This window comes from Grammomys surdaster, unplaced genomic scaffold (assembly GCF_004785775.1).
Source record: "Grammomys surdaster isolate TR1022 unplaced genomic scaffold, NIH_TR_1.0 125704, whole genome shotgun sequence".
In the NCBI taxonomy this organism is placed as follows: Eukaryota; Metazoa; Chordata; class Mammalia; order Rodentia; family Muridae; genus Grammomys; species Grammomys surdaster.
The window spans coordinates 1,492,706-1,512,594 of NW_021620539.1; the positions used below are offsets into that span (position 1 = coordinate 1,492,706).

The 19,889-nt window shown below is 38.7% G+C and overlaps 1 protein-coding gene across 1 annotated transcript in view; it reads right to left on the reverse strand.

The window, feature by feature from the left end:
• Gsk3b (glycogen synthase kinase 3 beta) overlaps positions 1-19,889 on the reverse strand; it is a 136,355-nt gene that overhangs the window by 12,442 nt on the left and 104,024 nt on the right. The window contains exons 8-9 of the mRNA XM_028788194.1: positions 16,572-16,667; positions 3,646-3,832 (exon numbers count right to left, since the gene is read on the reverse strand). Coding sequence (XP_028644027.1) covers positions 3,646-3,832; positions 16,572-16,667 — 283 coding nt within the window. The remainder of the gene's footprint in view (positions 1-3,645; positions 3,833-16,571; positions 16,668-19,889) is intronic.

A 19,889-nucleotide genomic window follows, 5' to 3' on the forward strand; every position in this document is an offset into this window, starting at 1 on the left:
CCCCTCTCCCCCTCTCCCCCTCTCTCTCTCCCTCTCTCTCATTTATGGTTACAATTTATAAAAGAACAGATGCAGGAGTGAAGGAAGCCCTGAGTGTGTCAAGTCCTGAGTGATGTGTTGCTGATATGAGCTGCCCATGTCAAGGACCCAACAGAGCCTCAAGAATAGCAAAGATTTCCCATCCCTCAGGATGAGGCTCACAGGAAAATGACAAAGCTTTCTTTCCCTTCTGGTCCATGTCCAGATGTTGATAGCATGTGCAGAAAATGCCCACCAGTGCTTTCTCTCCCTGAGTGTCTGTGACCTGCTGTCTGCTCTACTATAGAGATGGCGTTACCAAGATTGGCCACACTGGCGGCTTGCTCCAGCTGTATACCATACGTGCTGCCTTCTTGTTATCTGTAGGTAGTAACCCCACCTCCTTCTGCAGGGGCATGCAATAACCCCATTTCTGTTCACTGCTATACAATATACATGCTGAGCTTCAAGAGTGCTGAAACTGTTCCAGCCAAGAGCCCAGACCATCTGACCCCAGATCCCATCCAGGTCTGTTCTTTCTTCATTTCTCAACATTCTCATTGGATCCAAGTTCCCAAGGCTTATGGAGGACATAGCAAACAGGTTGTAACATTTACTGAATTCTGACTTATTACAGTTCGATAAACAGGTTAAGGTACCATTTCACATCCACCAGGAAGACCACTGAAAGCAAAAGGCAAGTGCTGACATGGTATGGAGGAATTAGAACTCTTTAACCTACTGTAGCGATGTAAGATGTTCATTGTGGAAACTGTGTTAGTTTCTCTAAACAGAATTATCATGTGACCGAGCAGTGCCCAATTATTCAAACAAGCATCTGCATATAAACCACTGCAACAGTACCCAATAGTTCACCACAGATGAATGCCTGAGTAAATCACAGTACACAGCTGCACAATGGAATACTGTTCATCCAGAAGAAGGAATGACGTATTGATACATGTTCTATGGATGAAAATAGGTTAGGTGAAGGAAATCAGATCACACATTACAGGGTTCCATTTATATAAAATATTGCAAATGGGCAAATCCATGGAGACAAAAAGCAAATTGGCTGTTGCTAGGGGCAGAGAGACTAACGGGGAATTTGTGCTTAATTGGGACATGATTTCAGGAGCAAAGAAAATGTTTTGGAAGCTGATGAAGGTTTTAGTTGCATACCACCAGGGATATACGAATGGCATTACACTGTTTATTTTTTAAAAAGTTATTCTACATGAATTTCATGTTAGTTTTTTTTTTTAAACTCAGGCATCTATTGAATTGTTAACTTTAAAATTTTACATCATTAGTAATAATAGAAGATTTTTACCAGTGCGTAAACAAATGAATTACTTCAAAACAGCACATGAAAACAATGTAACTTAAGTTTGGGTTCTGAAAACTAATTAAATAAAAAGTTTAAGTGGTATTTCACTTTGTGCGTGTGTGCGTGTGCGCGCGCCACGTGCGCGCACACTGAAGAGGTGCTAGATGCCAATAATTTTTCCTTTGTTAAGAGAACTAAGAAAGAGGTCCATCAACATTTTAGCTTAGCCTTTTGCCAAACTGCAGTTGCCCTCTCAGTAACACCTGAACTGCTGAGTTTTCCTCTGCTCCTTCCAGGATGGGTGGATACACGGAAAACAACTTGTTCCTAGGTTAACTGGACTCTGACTTGTCGGTAATGTTATTCAGCCTATCTGTGCAGCTGCTCTAATGTTCTACTACTATTTTCACCTTTGTAATCAGAACAGATGTTTGCTCTCTTTATATAATCTGCTAAGGAGGTGAGGAACCTTCTCTAACCAACAAAAAGGCATTTCCTTTATTTGAAAATGGACATTTTCCTATGTATTTAGATTATTCTAAACTGAATGTGGTGGGATGCATAAAATAAACGTGTAAGATTTGAGTCACTAGTAACAGCTTGTATGGCTTAAGAATGTCAGCATCATGTGACTACCATCTGTGCTGAGGGCGGTTTTAACCATGTTTAAAAGAGTATTCAGATGTCCTGAGACTGTTGACTCTGTTTAAAGCTGATCCAGAACTCTGAAATGTTTGGGATCCTGATTACCCTATGTTAAGCAGAACACTAATGAGTGGAGGGTAGAATATTCAAAGAAAACATTTGAGTTATAGAGCCTGGAAAATGGGGGTTGTAGTAACATGGGTAGTAGCTTTAGAATGCACTCTCCACATTCATTAAAGAAATGTCTCTTTCTCAGGAACAGAAGGCTCCCCAACCTCCCGTATATCTCCTAGCCTGACTCATCCTCACCACTCAATCAGTACATTCACCCCTTCCTTCTCCTGTTTTATTTTGTGTTTAGTTGGTAGGGGTGGGAGGAGATCCTATTAGAGGAGGAGTAAGACAATGCTTCTCTCTGGATTCACCAGAAACCACCAATGAATGAGTGTACCCAGTCTCCCTTGACTGTTTACTCAGCAGCAGCAATGGAGCCCAGTCCAGAAGGGATGGGAATTTCTCTGCCTATTGCTCTTGCCTAAGTTCCTGCAGTTTTTAGACCTTCTGGTCTCTCCCCCAACCCTTTTTAAAATAAGATAATTGAGTTTAGAGAAATACAGATGTGGTTTGAATAAGAATGTCCCCCCACAGGCTCATATATTGGAATGCTTAGTTCATCAGGAGTGAGAATTACTTGAGAATGTTAAAGAGGTGTGGCCTTGCTGGAGGAAATGTGTCACTCTGAGGTTCTACAAGCCCAAGGCAGGCCTCTGTCTCGTTCTCCCTGCTGCCTGTGGATCAGAATGTAGAACTCACAGATACTTACTCCTCTAGCACCATGTCTGCCACATGCTACCATGCTCCCTTTCATGATGGACTCAACCTCTGAGACTGTAAGCAAGCCCCAATTAAGTGCTTTCTTTTATAAGAGTTCTATCGTCACAGCGTCTCTCAACAGCAAATAAAATTAAGACAATAGGCAAAATTCATCTCTAGGTTTTAAAAATCTGCTACAAATGCTGGAAAGCAAGAAATACTAATAGTCTACCTTTTAGATTCAAATCTAAGGGTTACAGTATTACTTAGTCTTTATTAATCTAACTCTCTAAAATTGTTATATATTTCTCATGTGCCCAAATTGACAAAAACGGACAACCTAGGACTGCTCACAAACTTTCATCCCTCATTACTGTTCAAAACCACACAGTGATTGGTATAGTAAAGAACAGGCTCTCAACGTCCACAGGTACTTAATTACTTACGTTTGTCTACAGATCATCACTAACAAAGTGTCATTTCACATCCATTCATCAGAGTCTTAGGTACTTGCATATTGCTGTGATAACATATCATGACCACACCAACTTATAGGGAAAAAGACTTTATTTTGGGTGTAGGGTTCCAAAAAATTAACTAGAGTCCATGATAGTGGAGGGGAGGTGGCAGGTGGTTGGAGCAGCTGGGGAGATCTCAAACCACAAACAAGAAGCAGAGAGCAAGCACACAGGACATGGAAACTCAAAAGCTACCCCCAGTGACATACTTTTCCAGCAAGGCCATACCTCCTAACCCTCCCTCAAACAGCCTCTGAGAGAGGACCAAAACTCAAATGCTGCAAACTTCCAAGGACATCTCACTCAATAGATAAGAGTTACCTTGAGTGGTAAAGTTGAAGAGTGCAGGGGTGTCTCGCCCATTTGGTAGCTTGACATTTGGGTCCCGCAATTCATCAAAAAATGAATGTGCACAAGCTTCCAGTGGTGTTAGCCGGGCGGTTGGTGTATACTCCAGGAGACGGCTACACAGTGCAATTGCCTCTGGTGGAGTTCGGGGCCGGAAGACCTGAGAGGACAAAGCAGTGGAAAGAAAGAACAATTAAGCTCTGTTGTAAGAACCTTGTCAAACAATCTTTTGAGTACTGAGTAATTCTCACCATATAAAACCATGGTTACAAATTCTAGAATAAAAAGAGTTAACTGCATGTGATATATATACCACAGTGGGGCGAACAGCTTGCTAACCAAAAGCTAGGCAAGAAAAGCTCAGAGAAAAACCTACCTCTTAAGCACAAAGTAGCCTAATTAATAAGCATGTCTATGCACTACTACAGGCATAAAAAAGCTGAGATCTGGAGGCAAGTACAACTAGAAGAATTTTTTTTTTTTAATTTAAGTTTTTACTGCTATGGCAGTAAACACAAGATTGCCTCTGGTATTCTTTTAGGCAGAACAATTCATGACAATGGATGGCACTGTCAGTGTTTTTAAATAGGGAAAAGAGAAGTAGTTTTAATTGTAAAAATGCTAATGGTTCCGTATAATTTTGATTTGGAGCTTTTCATTATTCAAAGATTCTGGAGTACCTACACTTCCTACATAGTTAGACAGATCATTTGCATTTGGATTTTTTTTTCAGTCAATAGTTTTAGATTGGGCAAGAAGAACTTAGTTTTTCAGTAAGAGCCATTAATCTCAAAAAGGTCAACTGAAGTCTAAACTGAAGCAATACAATTCATCTAATTTGCTTAAAAGAACACATAGCTTTTTACTCACTGTGTCTTATAATGATACACAGACTTTATTCTAAAGACAGCTAGTTAAACGTTAAAAACAGAAGGGGGAAATGGAAGCATGAGCAGATGGAACACAGAACCTTTGGTGTTAAAGAAAATAAACCATATCCTTTGATGGAAAGAAGGCATAACCAGTGCAAGGGTAGAGTTGGTGAAGAGAGACAAGGGAGGCATGCAAACAGCAATGGACATGTTAGACTCAGGAGGCCAGGGTTTCCTAGTAAGCACTGGGGCTGCACACAGGACAACTCCTTATCACTGCAGGGCTCACTAATATTCAAGAGACTCTCCAGCACTTTCTAAAGAATACTGGGAAATGGATGGGCTGTTTCCTTTCCCTTTAAAGAACTATTGCTTATTATGGAAATAGATTATTTCCCACAGAAATTGAGAAAGTGCCTTGAGAGGATCTTAATAACTTGATCTTAAAAATTTACTTTAAGGCTTGGTCAGTTTATTGGTTATTTTAGAAAGTCCTGTGCAAAGTCAAAAATTCCTTGTCTTTATTTTTTGAGTACTGTAATTTGCCTTAGCCAAGGAAATCTTAAAGCTGCTACACAATTTCAAATGTTTCATTTTGCCACCCATTTTTGGTTACCCCCCCCTCTCTCTTGTTTCCAAATGCCAATCAAATCCAAAATGCAGAAAACAAAAACAGTAGAAATTGTCATAAAACATCAAAGTTAGTCAGGTATAGTGGCACACACTTTTAATATCAGCACTTGGGAGGCAGAGCCAGGTAGTTCTTTATGAATTCAAGGCCAGCCTGGTCTACATGTTGACTTCTAGGACAACCTGAGCTACATACTGAGATTGTGATTCAAAACAATAAGAAAAATATTAAAATTATTGGCAGTTTGTATTTATCTGACAATATATGGATTTACTTGCTAACTAATTTAAAATGTCTTAGTATCAATTATGGTATTATATACTTAAAATAGTGCTTGAATGTAAATATAACTCCTGCTAAAATTCAAGCACTGAGGACATAGTAAGTTATTTAAACCTCCTAGTTCATGCTGGACTGGGCATGATGATGTGCAGCTTTAACCCCAGCACTTGGGAGGCAGAGGCAGGCAGATAGCTATGAAATTGAGGTCAGCCTGGGCTACACAGTGAATATGAAGCCAGTAGGACATACAGTGAGGCTCTGTCTCAAACATAAAACAAAACAAGTAACCTAAACCATGCTATAGTTATGAAGGTTTTCTGTTAAAAGTCTTAATAAGTTGGAGTTATGATTTTATTTTGCATTATTTAAAAAATCCATTCCTGGTATCTTTTTTGGTATCTTACTGGCTACAAGGAACCACTTATCATTTGGGTACTAAGGCAAAAAATATTAGCTTGCTTTGTGAAGAAATTCTAACTTGAGGTACCAGAGTTAAAAAATAATCTATACCAAAAGTCAGATTTTTTAAAGATCTGCCTTTTAAAAACATACTCATTCACTTTAAATCCTTAAGAAAGTCCTCATGAGAACAGTCTTAGTTCAGTACTCTGGATAAAGGTTAAGTGGAAAGTTATGTGAATCAAAACCTAGTCTGACCATAGTATGGGGCACGGTAGCATGCACCTTCCAAAATGAACAATCCTGACTAGACACTAGCTGTTGTAAAGAAAGGGAGCCAACAGCTACTGAAATATGGTCTCTGGTCAAGCTTCTGCTTCTACATTGTTCCTTAACCACTGAAATAAAATACAGAACCTTCAGCTGCATGTAAGAATAATTAAAATTCATAAATTTCCATCTAGATGTCAATGGATACTGACAAGCGAACTATACTACATGAAAATCTGTATCATACAGTACAAAAACCAGAAACCAAATTCTGAAATGTTTTCATTAGCATATTTCAAGAACCAACAGTTCTCAGCCTTTCCAAGAAACATTTTCCCTAGTGTTATAAAACTGACCTAAAGTTAAAAAAAAAAAAAAAGTACATACCCGTACTCCTGGGGTGAAATGTCCTGTTCCTGATGAGTCCTAAAGGTGATAATGCAGTGAAATAATCCAAACAAGGGAAGTCAATGCAAAAGAGAATAGTCCAGCAAGGAAAAATATATCCAATGTTATAAGAAATCCATGGTGTAGGGGACATAGAAAATGTTTATACAGTTATAAACGTAAGCATTCGTCTCCACAGTAGCAAGTCCAAATTTTAAAAATTATTTTACCACAAGTGTATGCAAAAATGCTTTTTTTTAAAATTTGTGCAATGGTGAGGCACAGTAAAGAAACATTTCTTGTTTAATTTATTATGTTCCAATGCCAGTGTGTTCATTAAAAAAATACAAAACCAAAATAAGTTAAAATCAAAATGAAATCTAGAAGTAAAGTTCTCAAAGTAAAGTGGTCTTCCATGACCTGGATTCATCATCACAGACATGGCTAGGCGGGGCATATTGGCCTGCTTTTAAAAATGTACGTCCCCAATATGCTAAAATTTCACAATTATTTTGTCTCAGTTACACAGTATAAACATTTTTTTTTGCTAAATTATTGGTCATGAGAGAAATATTAAGTATATTTAATTTATATTACTGTAAATTTCAAGCCAGATAGTTTAATTTATGTGAGCTAAGAAAGAATCAGGCCACCGCGGATTATTCTCCTTTTTTGGATTGACTTCCCTGCTAGAAGATATTTACTGACAGTCTCACTGTGTGAGGACTCTTCAGGAAACTGACATATCACCTCTGGAGTGCGGGTATAAACTTACTTTTTTCTACTGTGGGCTTTGCCCCCTCATACCCTTGCACCCATGACTTAGAAAAAATAATAAATATAGAGCATCCTGTCCTTTTTGCAAAAACTCACTGAAAAAAATCCTTTATCTTTGATTACAAATTCAACACAGCTTCATCTGCGAATATGCCCAATTCACCCACCAAAAGCTAAACAAAAATGTATACAATAAACAAAACAACTAAGGGACAGTCACAGTTACAGGTGACATGCAGAATAATGCACACCAACACCTAGGCAAAACGGGGCAAATATGCAAAGGAGTGAGCAGGGCCTATTATGTCTAGGTATTGAGAGCACAACGTTGGCAGAACTCACCAGTATCTGTGAACGCCCTTGACTAAGCTAAGAGACTGTAACATTCTTTTAGATAGTTTCCAGTGGGGGAATTTTGCAAAGAAATAAATAATCCGCGGATTACTTTTAGTCTGCAGACTAAAATTTAGTACACGGGATTAAAATCCGGCCCTGTCAGAATTAAAATGCTAAAACACAACCAGGTGGACAAAACCAGAAAACCATACAGAAAGAACTAACAGCATAAAGAAAGATTCAACTGGGCCAACTAACGATTAGTATGCAGACTAAATATGGCCAGGCAAGTATGCAGCAAGGCCACAGACACCCCTTTAAAAGCTAAAGTAAAAAAAAGAATAAAATAAAACAAACTGAAACAAAGCAATAAAGAAAAAGAAGAGAAAAAAGTGAAATAAAAAGAAAATAAAAAGAAAAGAAAAAAAAATCAAATGAACCGAAACACTGACATGAACTTTTGAGTGCTTCAAATACTACCTCACCTATGCAGCAACAAAGTTTCTTAAATTCAAGCCAATAGACACATCACAATTACTAGCCCATAAGACGGGGAAATGCTATTATAAAATTAATGTTCCCCCAAAAGTCTCTGTGGTACTGAACAAATGCAAACAAATCCTTAAGTATTATTCAAAATAAATTTGCATTTGGGTAACTGAGGTAACAGAGACAAATTTCTAAGACTGGCTATGAAAATCCGTCCTGGAGCTAGGTGCTGTGGCTGACCCTGAGGTCCTTCCCAATGGCTGTTGAGGAATAATCACATACACTTCAAGACCTGGGGTTACAGCTGTTTCTCGCTCGGTCAGCTCTCACCAATGCTGCTGTATTATGCACCCAGCCAAAGCAATAGAACAATGCCCACTTTTTATAATTATTGATAGTGGAAATTAACCTAGTAGAGCAACGAACACGTCATGTGTTTGTTCCAAACAGCTACTCCTATTACTTTCCATAACAATCTTATGAAACTGACACAATTTTTGGTCATAGGCAAAAATATAATCCCCCAGTTCTAAAAACTGGTAAACCATGACTATTAAAGAGCAACACCAATACTGGCTCTCAAGTAATCCAAAGCTATCTGCATTAATAAACCTAAAGGTAAGATTACAGTGAGACAGTATCATGGGTCTGGGTATAGTTATGTTAGTTAACAACAACAAAAAGAAACCAACTAAGTGGCTAAGTAGATAACAATAATTAAGTAATTCATATTTTTTAAAATTTCCTTTATTGGTGTTTTGCATGCTTCCATACATTCATCTAGTGATACACTGAAATATAAGGCAATCCAACCTACTACTGTGGTTGGTGGTTTAAACAAAAGTTGCTCCCATAGGGAGTGGCACTATTAGGAAGTGTGGCCTTGCTGGAGTAGGTGTGGTTTTGTTGGAGAAAGTGTGTCCTTGTGGGGGCAGGCTTTGAGGTCTCAGATGCTCAAGCAAGCTAGCACAGCTCAGTCTTTTCCTTCTGCCTGTGAATTCAGATATAGAACTCTCAACTACCTCCCCAGCACCAAGTCGGCCTGTGTGCCACCATGCTTCCTGCCATGATGATAATGGACTCAAGTTCTGAAACTAAGCCAGTCCCAATTAAATGTTTTCCTTTATAAGAGTTCTCATGGTGTCTCTTCACAGCAATAAAGCCCTAACTAAGACAACTATAAATTATTAATTTTCCCCCCTAAGAAGCCACTGAAAACCAACTTTCAGAGAACTTACAAGCCAAGTAAAATTGCTATGTCTGAAGGCACTGTCATACAGAATGGATCACAAACCTAGCTCAAGCTTAATGAAGAAAGACACAGTTTTCTAACTTCTGAGGGTTAGAAAAGTCAGATAAAGAAGACTGAGAACAAGAAGCACAAAGATCCTTTTTGTAGACACGTGGAAGCTCACCCTAGCACTTAGTGAATTTCAACTGCCCTAATTAAATGGCATGTAAAGAAACAGTTACAGAAAGTGACATTTCCCTACACAATGTGATTCCTCCTCCTATCCCCACTGATGAAACATTACTACAAACCTACACATAAGCATGCATTACCAAATGACACTAACCTAGTTTAACTTTTCATGGTTTTACAACACAGCTATGACAATCAGGCTGGCTTTCCTCAGAATACACATTTCCTTTCCATCCATCTCTCCCATCTTAAGATGTCTGCTTAGCCTTTTCTTCTATACCTCAGCAAATCATGTCTTTATGTCTGTCTTTCTTTTTCTTTCTTTCACCTTTTAAAATTCATTTGTGTTTATATGCTTGGAGGTCAGAGGACAACTCATGTGACCCAGTTATTTTCTTCCACTATGTGGGTTCCAGGGATCAAATTCAGGCCGCCCAGGCCTAGTGGTAAGAGCCTTTACTGGCTGAGCCACCTCACGAGTCCCCCTTAAGCAAATCTTAATTCTACTTCATCAGCCCTTGTCCTATGTCATCTTTAAGGAGATTTCTTTTGCTGCCTTCCCTAAAGGTCTGGCTTTTGACACATGGTAGATGTTAAACAGCTTTGATCATTTACCACACACAATTTATATTACTTAATACTTGCTTTAACTATGTTCTTCAAAGGCAAGAACTGCATATTTTATTTTGTATCCTTTGTGGGACCCAGTATAACACTGGTGATAAAGAATACATAGTATTTAAAACAACAATGATAAATTTAAAAAAATTGTCTTCTTCAATCTATTCCCAATCCCATCCTTTGACCCCCCCCTTAAATAATTAAAAAAAAAACTCCTCTAATATACCGATTAATCACTCCCAGGAGTAATGGTGGATGGCGGTGGTGGTGGGTGTGTGTGCATGTGCATGTCTCATGTTGGGTATCAAGTCTGGGCCTTACATATGCTGTATTATCAAGCCATGCTCCTACTGTTAAGAACTACATCTTCATATGTTTAATTTTCAGAAATGAAATAAAAATACACAGCCTGGAAGACAGAAAAATAAGGAAGTTCTTCACTAAGGAGACTGAGTATCAGAAAAGGAGAGGAGATTATGATGTTGGTACTAACAAAGAGGCAGAGAAACTCAGCAGTGATGGTGTACACACTCACGAGGCAAGTAAGCAGTAACTGGTTAGAACAGTGTTCAAGGCAGAGAGTGTTGAAAAACACAAAATCTGGTTTCTCAAAAGCGATGACATAGATCAGAGGCAATCTTAGGAACTAACAGATATGCCAAATATGGCTTTATGTTTTCTAGAACACATGTGAATGTTATGAGATGAAAAGAAGTAGGTATGGGGTCTGCAAGGGAAGTCTCACAGCACTGTTTGTCTTTTGCTCTGTGGGTCTCTCTGAAGGCGTTTCAGGAATGTACTAAAAGAGTGCTGAAGTGGACAAAGCTGCCATACTAAAGGGTCATGGAACGCGCAAGGTTATCAAGAGCTTTGAAAAACAAACTGAGGTGTTTTGGTTTAGTTTCAGCCAAGAGTATAACTTAGTGTAAAATGATTCCTCTGATGGCTAAAGGGCCTCAAACCCAACTTTCCGTTTCCTCCGTTAGCAAGATGAACAGCAGTATTCATTCATACCAGAGCACGGTCTAACAAACCCAGCATGCAATGGCTGCCTTGGCTGGATACTATTTTCTGGGCAGCCGTTACAATGACTGAGGTTCTCACATAACCTATGTATATATTTAACATTTAGCTGTTGAATATTAAATTACTATGTCAAAAACTTGGCAACAAACTTTTTTTTATATCAGCTCTCGGGAAGCAGAGGCAAGTGGATCTCTCTTAGTTTTAGAACAGCCTGGCCTACAGACCAAGTTCAAGTTGTAGGATGACTAAGACTACACAGAGAGACCCAGTCTCAAAAAAACAAAAGCCAAACAAAACAAAACAAAACAAAACAAACAAAAAAAGGTTTTCTTTACATTTGTTTGTTTGTTGTGTGTGTATGTTCAGAGCCCAAAGAACCATCTATGGAGTTGGCTCTTTTCTTCTACCATGTGGTAGGTTCCTGGGGTCAAACTCAGCCCATCCAGCTTTGGTGGCAAGTGCCTTAACTTGGTAAGCCATCTTTCTGACTCTCAAAAAAAACCATCCTCAAGTAATTTAAATGCATGCTATTTATCATAATGAATCGGAAACTGTGGAATGGTGGGCTGCCTCTCACAGCTCATCGCCCCACAGGAAACTAGAAATTGCTGTGATATACACAATTTGACTAAATGGATACTAAAGTAGTTACGTGATGGTGAATGACTGTAGACTATATGGACAACGAGAAAATTCCATGGGAGAAAGAAGATCTGAGATTGACATTTGCTTAACAAAGAAGACAAAAAAAAACCTGCGTGGATTGTGGAGAGGGAAAGAAACTAGCAGGGGGATAAAGATGGAGAAACAAACGTGGCTTCTCTGCCATCAATTAGGAAGTCTGATTAGATCAGAAAATTGAGCATAGATGCATGTCCCTTAAAGGTAAGGTAGAAGCTAGACAACCGCACCATACACAGCTAACTTATTAAGCAGTGTAACACAGGGATAACAAACAGGGCCACTGGGGATTCTGCTCTATGTCTCTCCACAAAGAAGTTAAATGACTTCCACCACTTTGTAAAATTATACAGACATTGCCATTACCTATCTGACCTCTGGATTATCTGCTACCAGGACAAAAGAGAGTATTTGACAGTAATTTAAATAAAAGATATCAGCTGCTCAATAGTGGGAGCTGGAAACACTCAAGACAACTATACTGGTCTGACCAGCTATCCCCAATCTACCTTAGTTACACGTTGAACTTTAAATTCATCACCTAACTGTACACACACACACACACACACACACACACACACACACGGTGGAGGAAGCAGAACAACTTGGTAAAGAGATAGTTCGAGTAACTACACCCCCTCAGGGACTCTTAATCTTGGGAGGCAAGACAAGAACTAAGTCTGCTTATTGAAAGAGCAGGCAGAAGAAGATTAAGAACAGTATATGACCTTGATGGTTTGCATGTAAAGGGGGACTGCTCTGACAATAATGGAATAAACAGTTAATAACTATTCAGAAGTCATAGAAAGTCAGGACATGTGATCACTCTTGTCATAACATGCACTCCATGGGCAACTTGCCTAAAGTTATGAGGAATCAGAGAATCGAGAAGGCTGGACTGGGCTTTCTGATGCTGCAGGGGTGAACTCAGTAAGGAGGTGGGAGCTCCACACTACCACAAATGACCTAAAGCAAGGCCAGGACACAAGGCAGAAGTAAGAGATAAGGCAGCAGTATATTGGAAGTAGAATGTTCTCCATTCATGACCGAAATAAGAAAATCCTTTATAGTCAGTATAGCTATAGTTTGAAAAGAACCTGAAGACAAGGCAGATAATCACTACCCTACAAAACAGAAACAGTATTTAGACCCCACTTCTTTCTTAATGACCTGCTAGTTAACCTTGCCTCCATGCAGGATTTAAGCTTCTTCTCTTTTCCCAACCAAATCTCTGGATTTAATTCTCAGTCTACAATGGTATCACTTCCTTTAGCTTTTTATCTGGCATTTCTTCTTTGAAATACACAGCACACATCTAAACATAAGCCTCTATTTCCTTTCCCACTTAAACCATGAAGTGCTTTATCAATGAATTAGGTTGCACTAGCTATTTTATAATTATTAAGATACACTTCCTTTTATGTGTGTGTGTGGGTTTTCCCTGTATGTTCATATGTGTATAATATGTATGTCTGGCACAGCAGAGGTCAGAAGAGGGAATCAGATTCCCTGGGAGTTCTAAGAACTGAACCCCCAGTCCTCTATAAGAGCAACAAATGTCTTAAGGGCTGAACCAACTATTTCAGCCCCCAACTGGCTGTATGTAACAGTCAAGGGTAACGTGAATGGGTTCGTAAATCCCACAAACCTTGTAATGTAGCATACTGACAATACTGTTTTCCCTCTTTAGCTCCTATACACTTGTATCTTTTGTGAGAAAGACAACTTTCTCAATATTTATTTGTCCACATTTTTGAGAACACAAATTACTCATTCTGCAGAATAGTGGATTTGTTAAAATGGTTTGTTTCTAGAAAAAAGATGGAGACTTAAATAGGAGTCCACAACTTGCGTCTCAGTGCGTCTTTAATTCACTGTGAAGGAATGTATAGTAATACCTGAGGACTGCCCTGCAGCTGAGAAGTCAGGGCTCACATCCCCGTGGTTTTAGGTAAGAGGGCTGAAGTGGATTCTAAAGGAAGACAACAGAGAGGAAAGGCATTCTTGCTTCTCTGTCTTTCCAGATCCAAAGGACATGGTGTTTTTAGAGAACAATATGTACGGTTTTTAAATGATACTTCTAGCTACCTAGCACAGGCTGCACTTCTCAAGTTGTTGTAAATTACTGTAATGGGAGGGTAAAGGAAGAGGGGACTGTGTACCTCTTGGGATCCAATTCTACACTTTTGAAAAATCTTTTTTTTTAAATACAATACAAGCATATTCTCATCATTTACTCAACTGGAGCCATGGAATTTCTGTGCAGCATACAAATTTGTGTGTATTAAAGAGACATCAATACAAATTTATTTAATATGGAATACACTGCATGAAGGGAAAGCCAAATTGTCAAAGGACGCTATATAAATGAAGGGTTTATGGTGGTTTTAATATAAAATATAAGAGAATTGAACAAGGTTTTATATTTCATTCCCACTAGGAAAGTATCCAGAGTATAAGAGAAACGTCAGGAATCTAAGAAGGCAGAGCAAAGCTTAAACTAATTCACCACAGCTCCTTCTGTTGGCTACATTTTAAAATCACCACTCTTCGTCTTTCATTCTGGCTGGTATTTCCACTGTAGAGAAAACTGCGGGTGGGGATAAGGGATAGGATACACACATCACCACCAGTGGGTGCTGAGTGTTAGCAGGATTCCATCACCTCCAGTGCAGCACTGTGTCTGTTAGCTCTCCCACGTGTCAGCATGAAGGACACACAAGACACACTCAGACTCACTAAGACTGGTGACTTAGAAGATCCTCCCTTCTTCCTTTATAAAAATAATGACTACTTAAATATATCTCCCTGTACTGAACACCCAGAATTCCCTATCATTTTCTCCTTAATTTAGTTGGACTGCAGTATATTATAAATCACTCACAATAGACACTGACCTGTAATAACTTAAGTAGATTCAATCTAGTTGGCCTCAAAATCCAAACAGGTCACCTAGGATCCTCTGGGTCTACAGCAACATCAAAGATCCCAAGTATATCTCACTTAGCTCCAAAATAAGCCTGAAGTACAAAGATCCAAGACGATCTTACCAAAGACAAGTATTCACCATGAATTTTAAAGTCAAGGGAACTCTTAGAAGAATGAATGCCCCAATCTGTATTTCTGGCACTAAATATTACTGATGTCTTTGTTTAAACTGGAAAGAATAATGAATGTTAAATATTTTTCTGAAGAGAGGTTATGAGAATGTTAAAGGAAGTACCTGGAATCATCATGTAATGTAATTAAGAGGATAACAGGACAGAAGAGAAAGGGAGGCAGTGTGGTGGTTTGAAAAGGAATGGCCCCCATAGGCTCATGTATGTGAATGCTTGGCTCACAGGGAGTAGCACTATTATGAGGTGTGGCTTTGTTGGAGTGGGTGTGGCCTTGTTGGAGTGGTTATGGCCTTGTTGGAGGAAGTGTGTCACTGTGGGTGCAGGACTTGCAGTTTCACAGATGCTCAAGCCAAGGCTCAGAGGCTCACAGTTGTTTTCCTGCTACCTGGAGATCAAGATGTAGGACTCTTAGCTACCTCTCTAGTACCATGTCTTCCTATGTGCTGCCATGCTTCTCGCCATAATGGTAATGGACTAAATCTGTATGGTAAGTCAGCACCAATCCAATGCTTTCCTTTGTAAGAGTTGAAGAGAGCATGGTGTCTCTTCACCACAATAAAACCTTAACTAAGACAGGCAGGCATACTGACTACATACATGGAATATGAACCATTTTATTTAAAGCCTTAAATTACTTTACCTCTTAAACACTTTACAATCAACTAAATGAACTTATCAATGTTATGTGGACATTTTAAAATACAGTCTTTGAAATACATATTTAAAAGTTGACTGTTTCTAACCTATTATATGGTTATCTATCTACCTACCTATGTGAGTGATGCATGGCATATGACCATGACTGCAAAGATCCAGCATCAGATACACACTCTTATGCTCACAAGAACAAGTGTTAGTTTAACACCAAACTGACAGCTGTGCAGTTTGGATCGCTGGATTCCTAGCTTTTGCTAGAGTTTCTGAATCTATAAAAAATGGCTGCTACAAATGAACTCCATCTGTAAATACTAACACATTTTTCTTCTTCTTCTTTTTTTCGTCATTGCACAGTTAACCTCTTAAACACAACCCAGGGTGGGAAAACTTCTGATTAGGCTTTCCCAATGGCTAGTAACATCTTATAAACATTATAAACTATTTTCAAAGTATGTATCCCACAAGATTATATCTGCCTTGAAAATACTGCTTCTGAAGTACCAACAGGATAGTAAACAAGAATAATACACAGCAACTATAAGAAGGTTTGTTTTGATAGTTTAAAAGAATAAAAAAATGTAAAGGTATGTTATTTGTGATAATACTGAATTATGCATCTCTATTTAAATCAAAAAATTTAGAACCTCAGGTTTTAAAAAATCCCACCCCATTATTTTAATGTCATGGATACTTGGTTCTTACTTGCAAATGAAAGCCCAGGCTGGAAATTATCTACAAGCAATCAACAGGAATAATAGTCTACCGTCAACAAAACACTGAGCTATAGCCACCGAGCTACCCTCACAGAGAACGGCTATGCATTTGTAATTGTGTGAGAGCTCTGTAATAGTTCAGCTTAAGTACAAAGAAAACCCTGAGATTTACTTAACTCTTAGTTGATGGACTTTCTCAAATTCATTTTCACTCACCTTTGTCCAAGGATGTGCCTTGATTTGGGGGAATTTGAATTCTGTATAATTTGGGTTCATTTCTCTAATTTGCTCCCTTGTTGGTGTTCCTAGGACCTACACAGAGAAAAAGAAGATAGTATCAACTTTCTATCCATATATTGATACATTGGTTTTACTAATATAATGAATTCCAAGCAGAGATAAAATAACAACTCAATGGACTGTGAAAGCTTTTTAGTTTGTATTTATAAAACCATGATATACCTCCACAGACTAATGTTCAATGATAAGAATGTTAAAAATCTGAGTCATAAAAATATTACTAGAAAATATTCCAGGGACCAACATACTAGTTAAGAACACAACCATCTGTAACCCTAGTCCCAGGAGACCCTACAATACCAACTGGCCTCCGGCCACTAAGTGCTCCCATACTGCACACACATTTTTGTAAAACATCCATGCATATAAAATAAATAAATAAATTTATAAAATTCAAGCAATCTCCCGGCTTCCTTTTCCACTGTATCCCAACTTTGATCTTAGCTGCTCCACAAAGGAAAAGTGTCACTCAAGTTAGCCAGGCCTAACAATGCTGTAGTTGGGCATTTGTTGGCAAATTTCATAATTTTATGCAATCACTATTTAGAGTATCATTACAAAAAGAAACTACCTGAAGACCTAGAGAAGGCATAAAGAATAAGAGAACTCATATAGCTGTTTATTAAAACATAAAGAATACAAGGCAAAATAAACTGAGCACTTCAGTGTCTCTAGAGCTGTAGTAGGTACTGAATACAAGGAAGGCTGCTGAGGACAGGTCCAAGGGAGAAGCATGTACACAGACACCACACACACACACACACACACACACACACACACACACACACAGAGGATTTCACATATTACATTTCATTACCTTAGAGCCTAGTATGAAATAGGCATTTTTGTTTACTGAGACAGTGTCTCTATAGATAGCCCTGGCTAGCCTGAAATTCAGAGATCCTCCCACCTGCTCTGAGAAATGGGCTTAAAGTCATGCATCACTACTACCAGCTGAAACAAATCTGCTGAAATAAAATATTACACTATTTATAAGTTAGTGACAGTTTTACAGGAGAGTAATATAATATTAAATATTTAATTTGTGCTTACAACCAACAAATAACCAGGTGTAGTTCTACAAACATTCAGAACAAATGGATTTAAAATAACAGAAACAAACAAAAAATCAGTCTCACTATGTAGAACTCGCTGGCCTGGAACTCACCGATTACCTGCCTGCCCCTGCCCTGAGTGCTGGGATTAAAAGCATACAGTACCATGTCAAAGACATATTCCTCAGTTTTTTGTTGGTTTTAATTCTCTAGACATCATTAAAACTTTCACAATGTCACTGACTTTTTAACTAGATTTTTCTTCAAAAGACACTCTTAAGAAAATAAGTCAAAGACCGAGATACATGATTGTAAAACACATTTTATTCAACATATCTACACTATATTAGGAACTCTAATGACTCAGAAAACACTGAAGAGACAACTGCATTCACAAGCTTATTGCTTTACAATAGCCACGATATGAGATCTTGGAATGGATGGAGACAGGGAAAGATGTTATACATACACAATGGAGTATTATTCTGCCATAAGACAATCAGACTTCTGTCACTAGCAACATGAATGAAGCTGAAGGACATTATGATAAACTAAGCCAGGGAAAAGCATGTACCACATGTTCTACTTCTTTGGAAGCCAAAGACTGACTTGTCACATACTCAATTTTTACATCTGTAGGAGTCTCCTTAAATATGCTGCATGTTACTTTACAACAGTGGAACAAAACCTACTCAACAGTAATGAAATAAGGTTCCTCAGCCATAGCTGTTGGTTGGAATTTAACTATTGGGTTGGTTTGTTTTTTAACTTGAGAACATGCACTTGTGACTTTTAAGAAGCTTTAGTTACGAACTTGCAGACTATCATTAGAAATTCCTCAGCACACTTTATTTAAAGCCCTACAACCTTGAATGTACTGAGGCTCCTCAATGGAAAGACGAGATCTGAACACTGCAAAATGTTCTAGATGAAACAGTAAACTAGAGTTGCTTTTCTACTCTTTTGATTAGTTTTTAAGTCTTAAAAACAAAGCTATTGCTAGGATTTTTGTTGTTGTTGGTAGTGATTTTGATAAGCCAGTTAAGATGAAATATTAGGGACCAAATTTTTTATTAATGTGTATTTCTAGGCTGGGTGTAGGGGCAAATGCCTTTAATTCCAGCACTTGGGAGGCAGACGCAACTGGAGTTCAAGGCCATCCTTGATCCACATAGCAAGTTCTAAGTCAGCTGGGCCTACACAGAGAAACTCTTATCTTTCTACACTTGATCATGAAGGGTTATAGAAATCAACAAACTCTGGATAACTTCTTCTGATCTGCAGGTTAGTATATGTTTGTTTGTTTCTGAGAAAGGATGAGAGTGAACAGTATAGGTTTGAAAGCTAGGTTTCCTGTCACTATTGGCTCAGCTACTGCTTCACAGAAGCACTCATAAGCAAAGCTTATGTAGAACATGGACACAGATTGTAGTCAGGCTGGGGTCCTAGTTGGCTGACCAATGATCTGTTCCACACATTTTTAGGCAATGAAAATTGGAGGCCCAGGATGACTGTCTGTTCAGAGGTAAAAGCTGGCCAGATATAGAGCTGAGACAGAATTGACACTTTCCAGAGGTACACCGGTTTTAGGGGGTTATTTCAAAGAGTCTAATTATAAAGTTTAGTAGGAAAGTAAATGATTTGGTTTCTAATTTCAGAGGTTGTGAAAAATGCTTAGGTTATTAAATCATAAAGAAGAGGACTTAGAAAGAAAACCATCTAGGAAGAGCTCCCCACAAACTGGTGGGTATTAGGTGTAGGAGGTTGGGCTGGGGGTATTTGTATTCAAAAAATGCTAAATTCTGTACCCCAAAATCTGGTTGCTCCAAGATTGCAGATCCTTACATATACGAGCTTTTGTTGTGTAATTATCCATGATTGGTTAATAAAGATGCCTACAGCCTGGCCGGGGAGGAGGGGGTGCAGAAGAGAGGGAGCGGAGGAAAGGTTCTCAGGCTGGAGGTCTTGGATAGAAACCATGAGGAGGAGGAGGAGGAAGAGGAGGAGGGAGAGGAGGTTGTCGTTATGGGCTAGGTCAATTGTGAGCACATGGTCAAAAGTAGTAGTTGGAGTAGACCTGATGGAGTGTGGCCCAATGTAACATGGCAAGTGATATATCAGGGTAACTGACAGGGAAGCAGACAAAATAGCATAGAGGGCTGATATCTGCCCAGTTCTA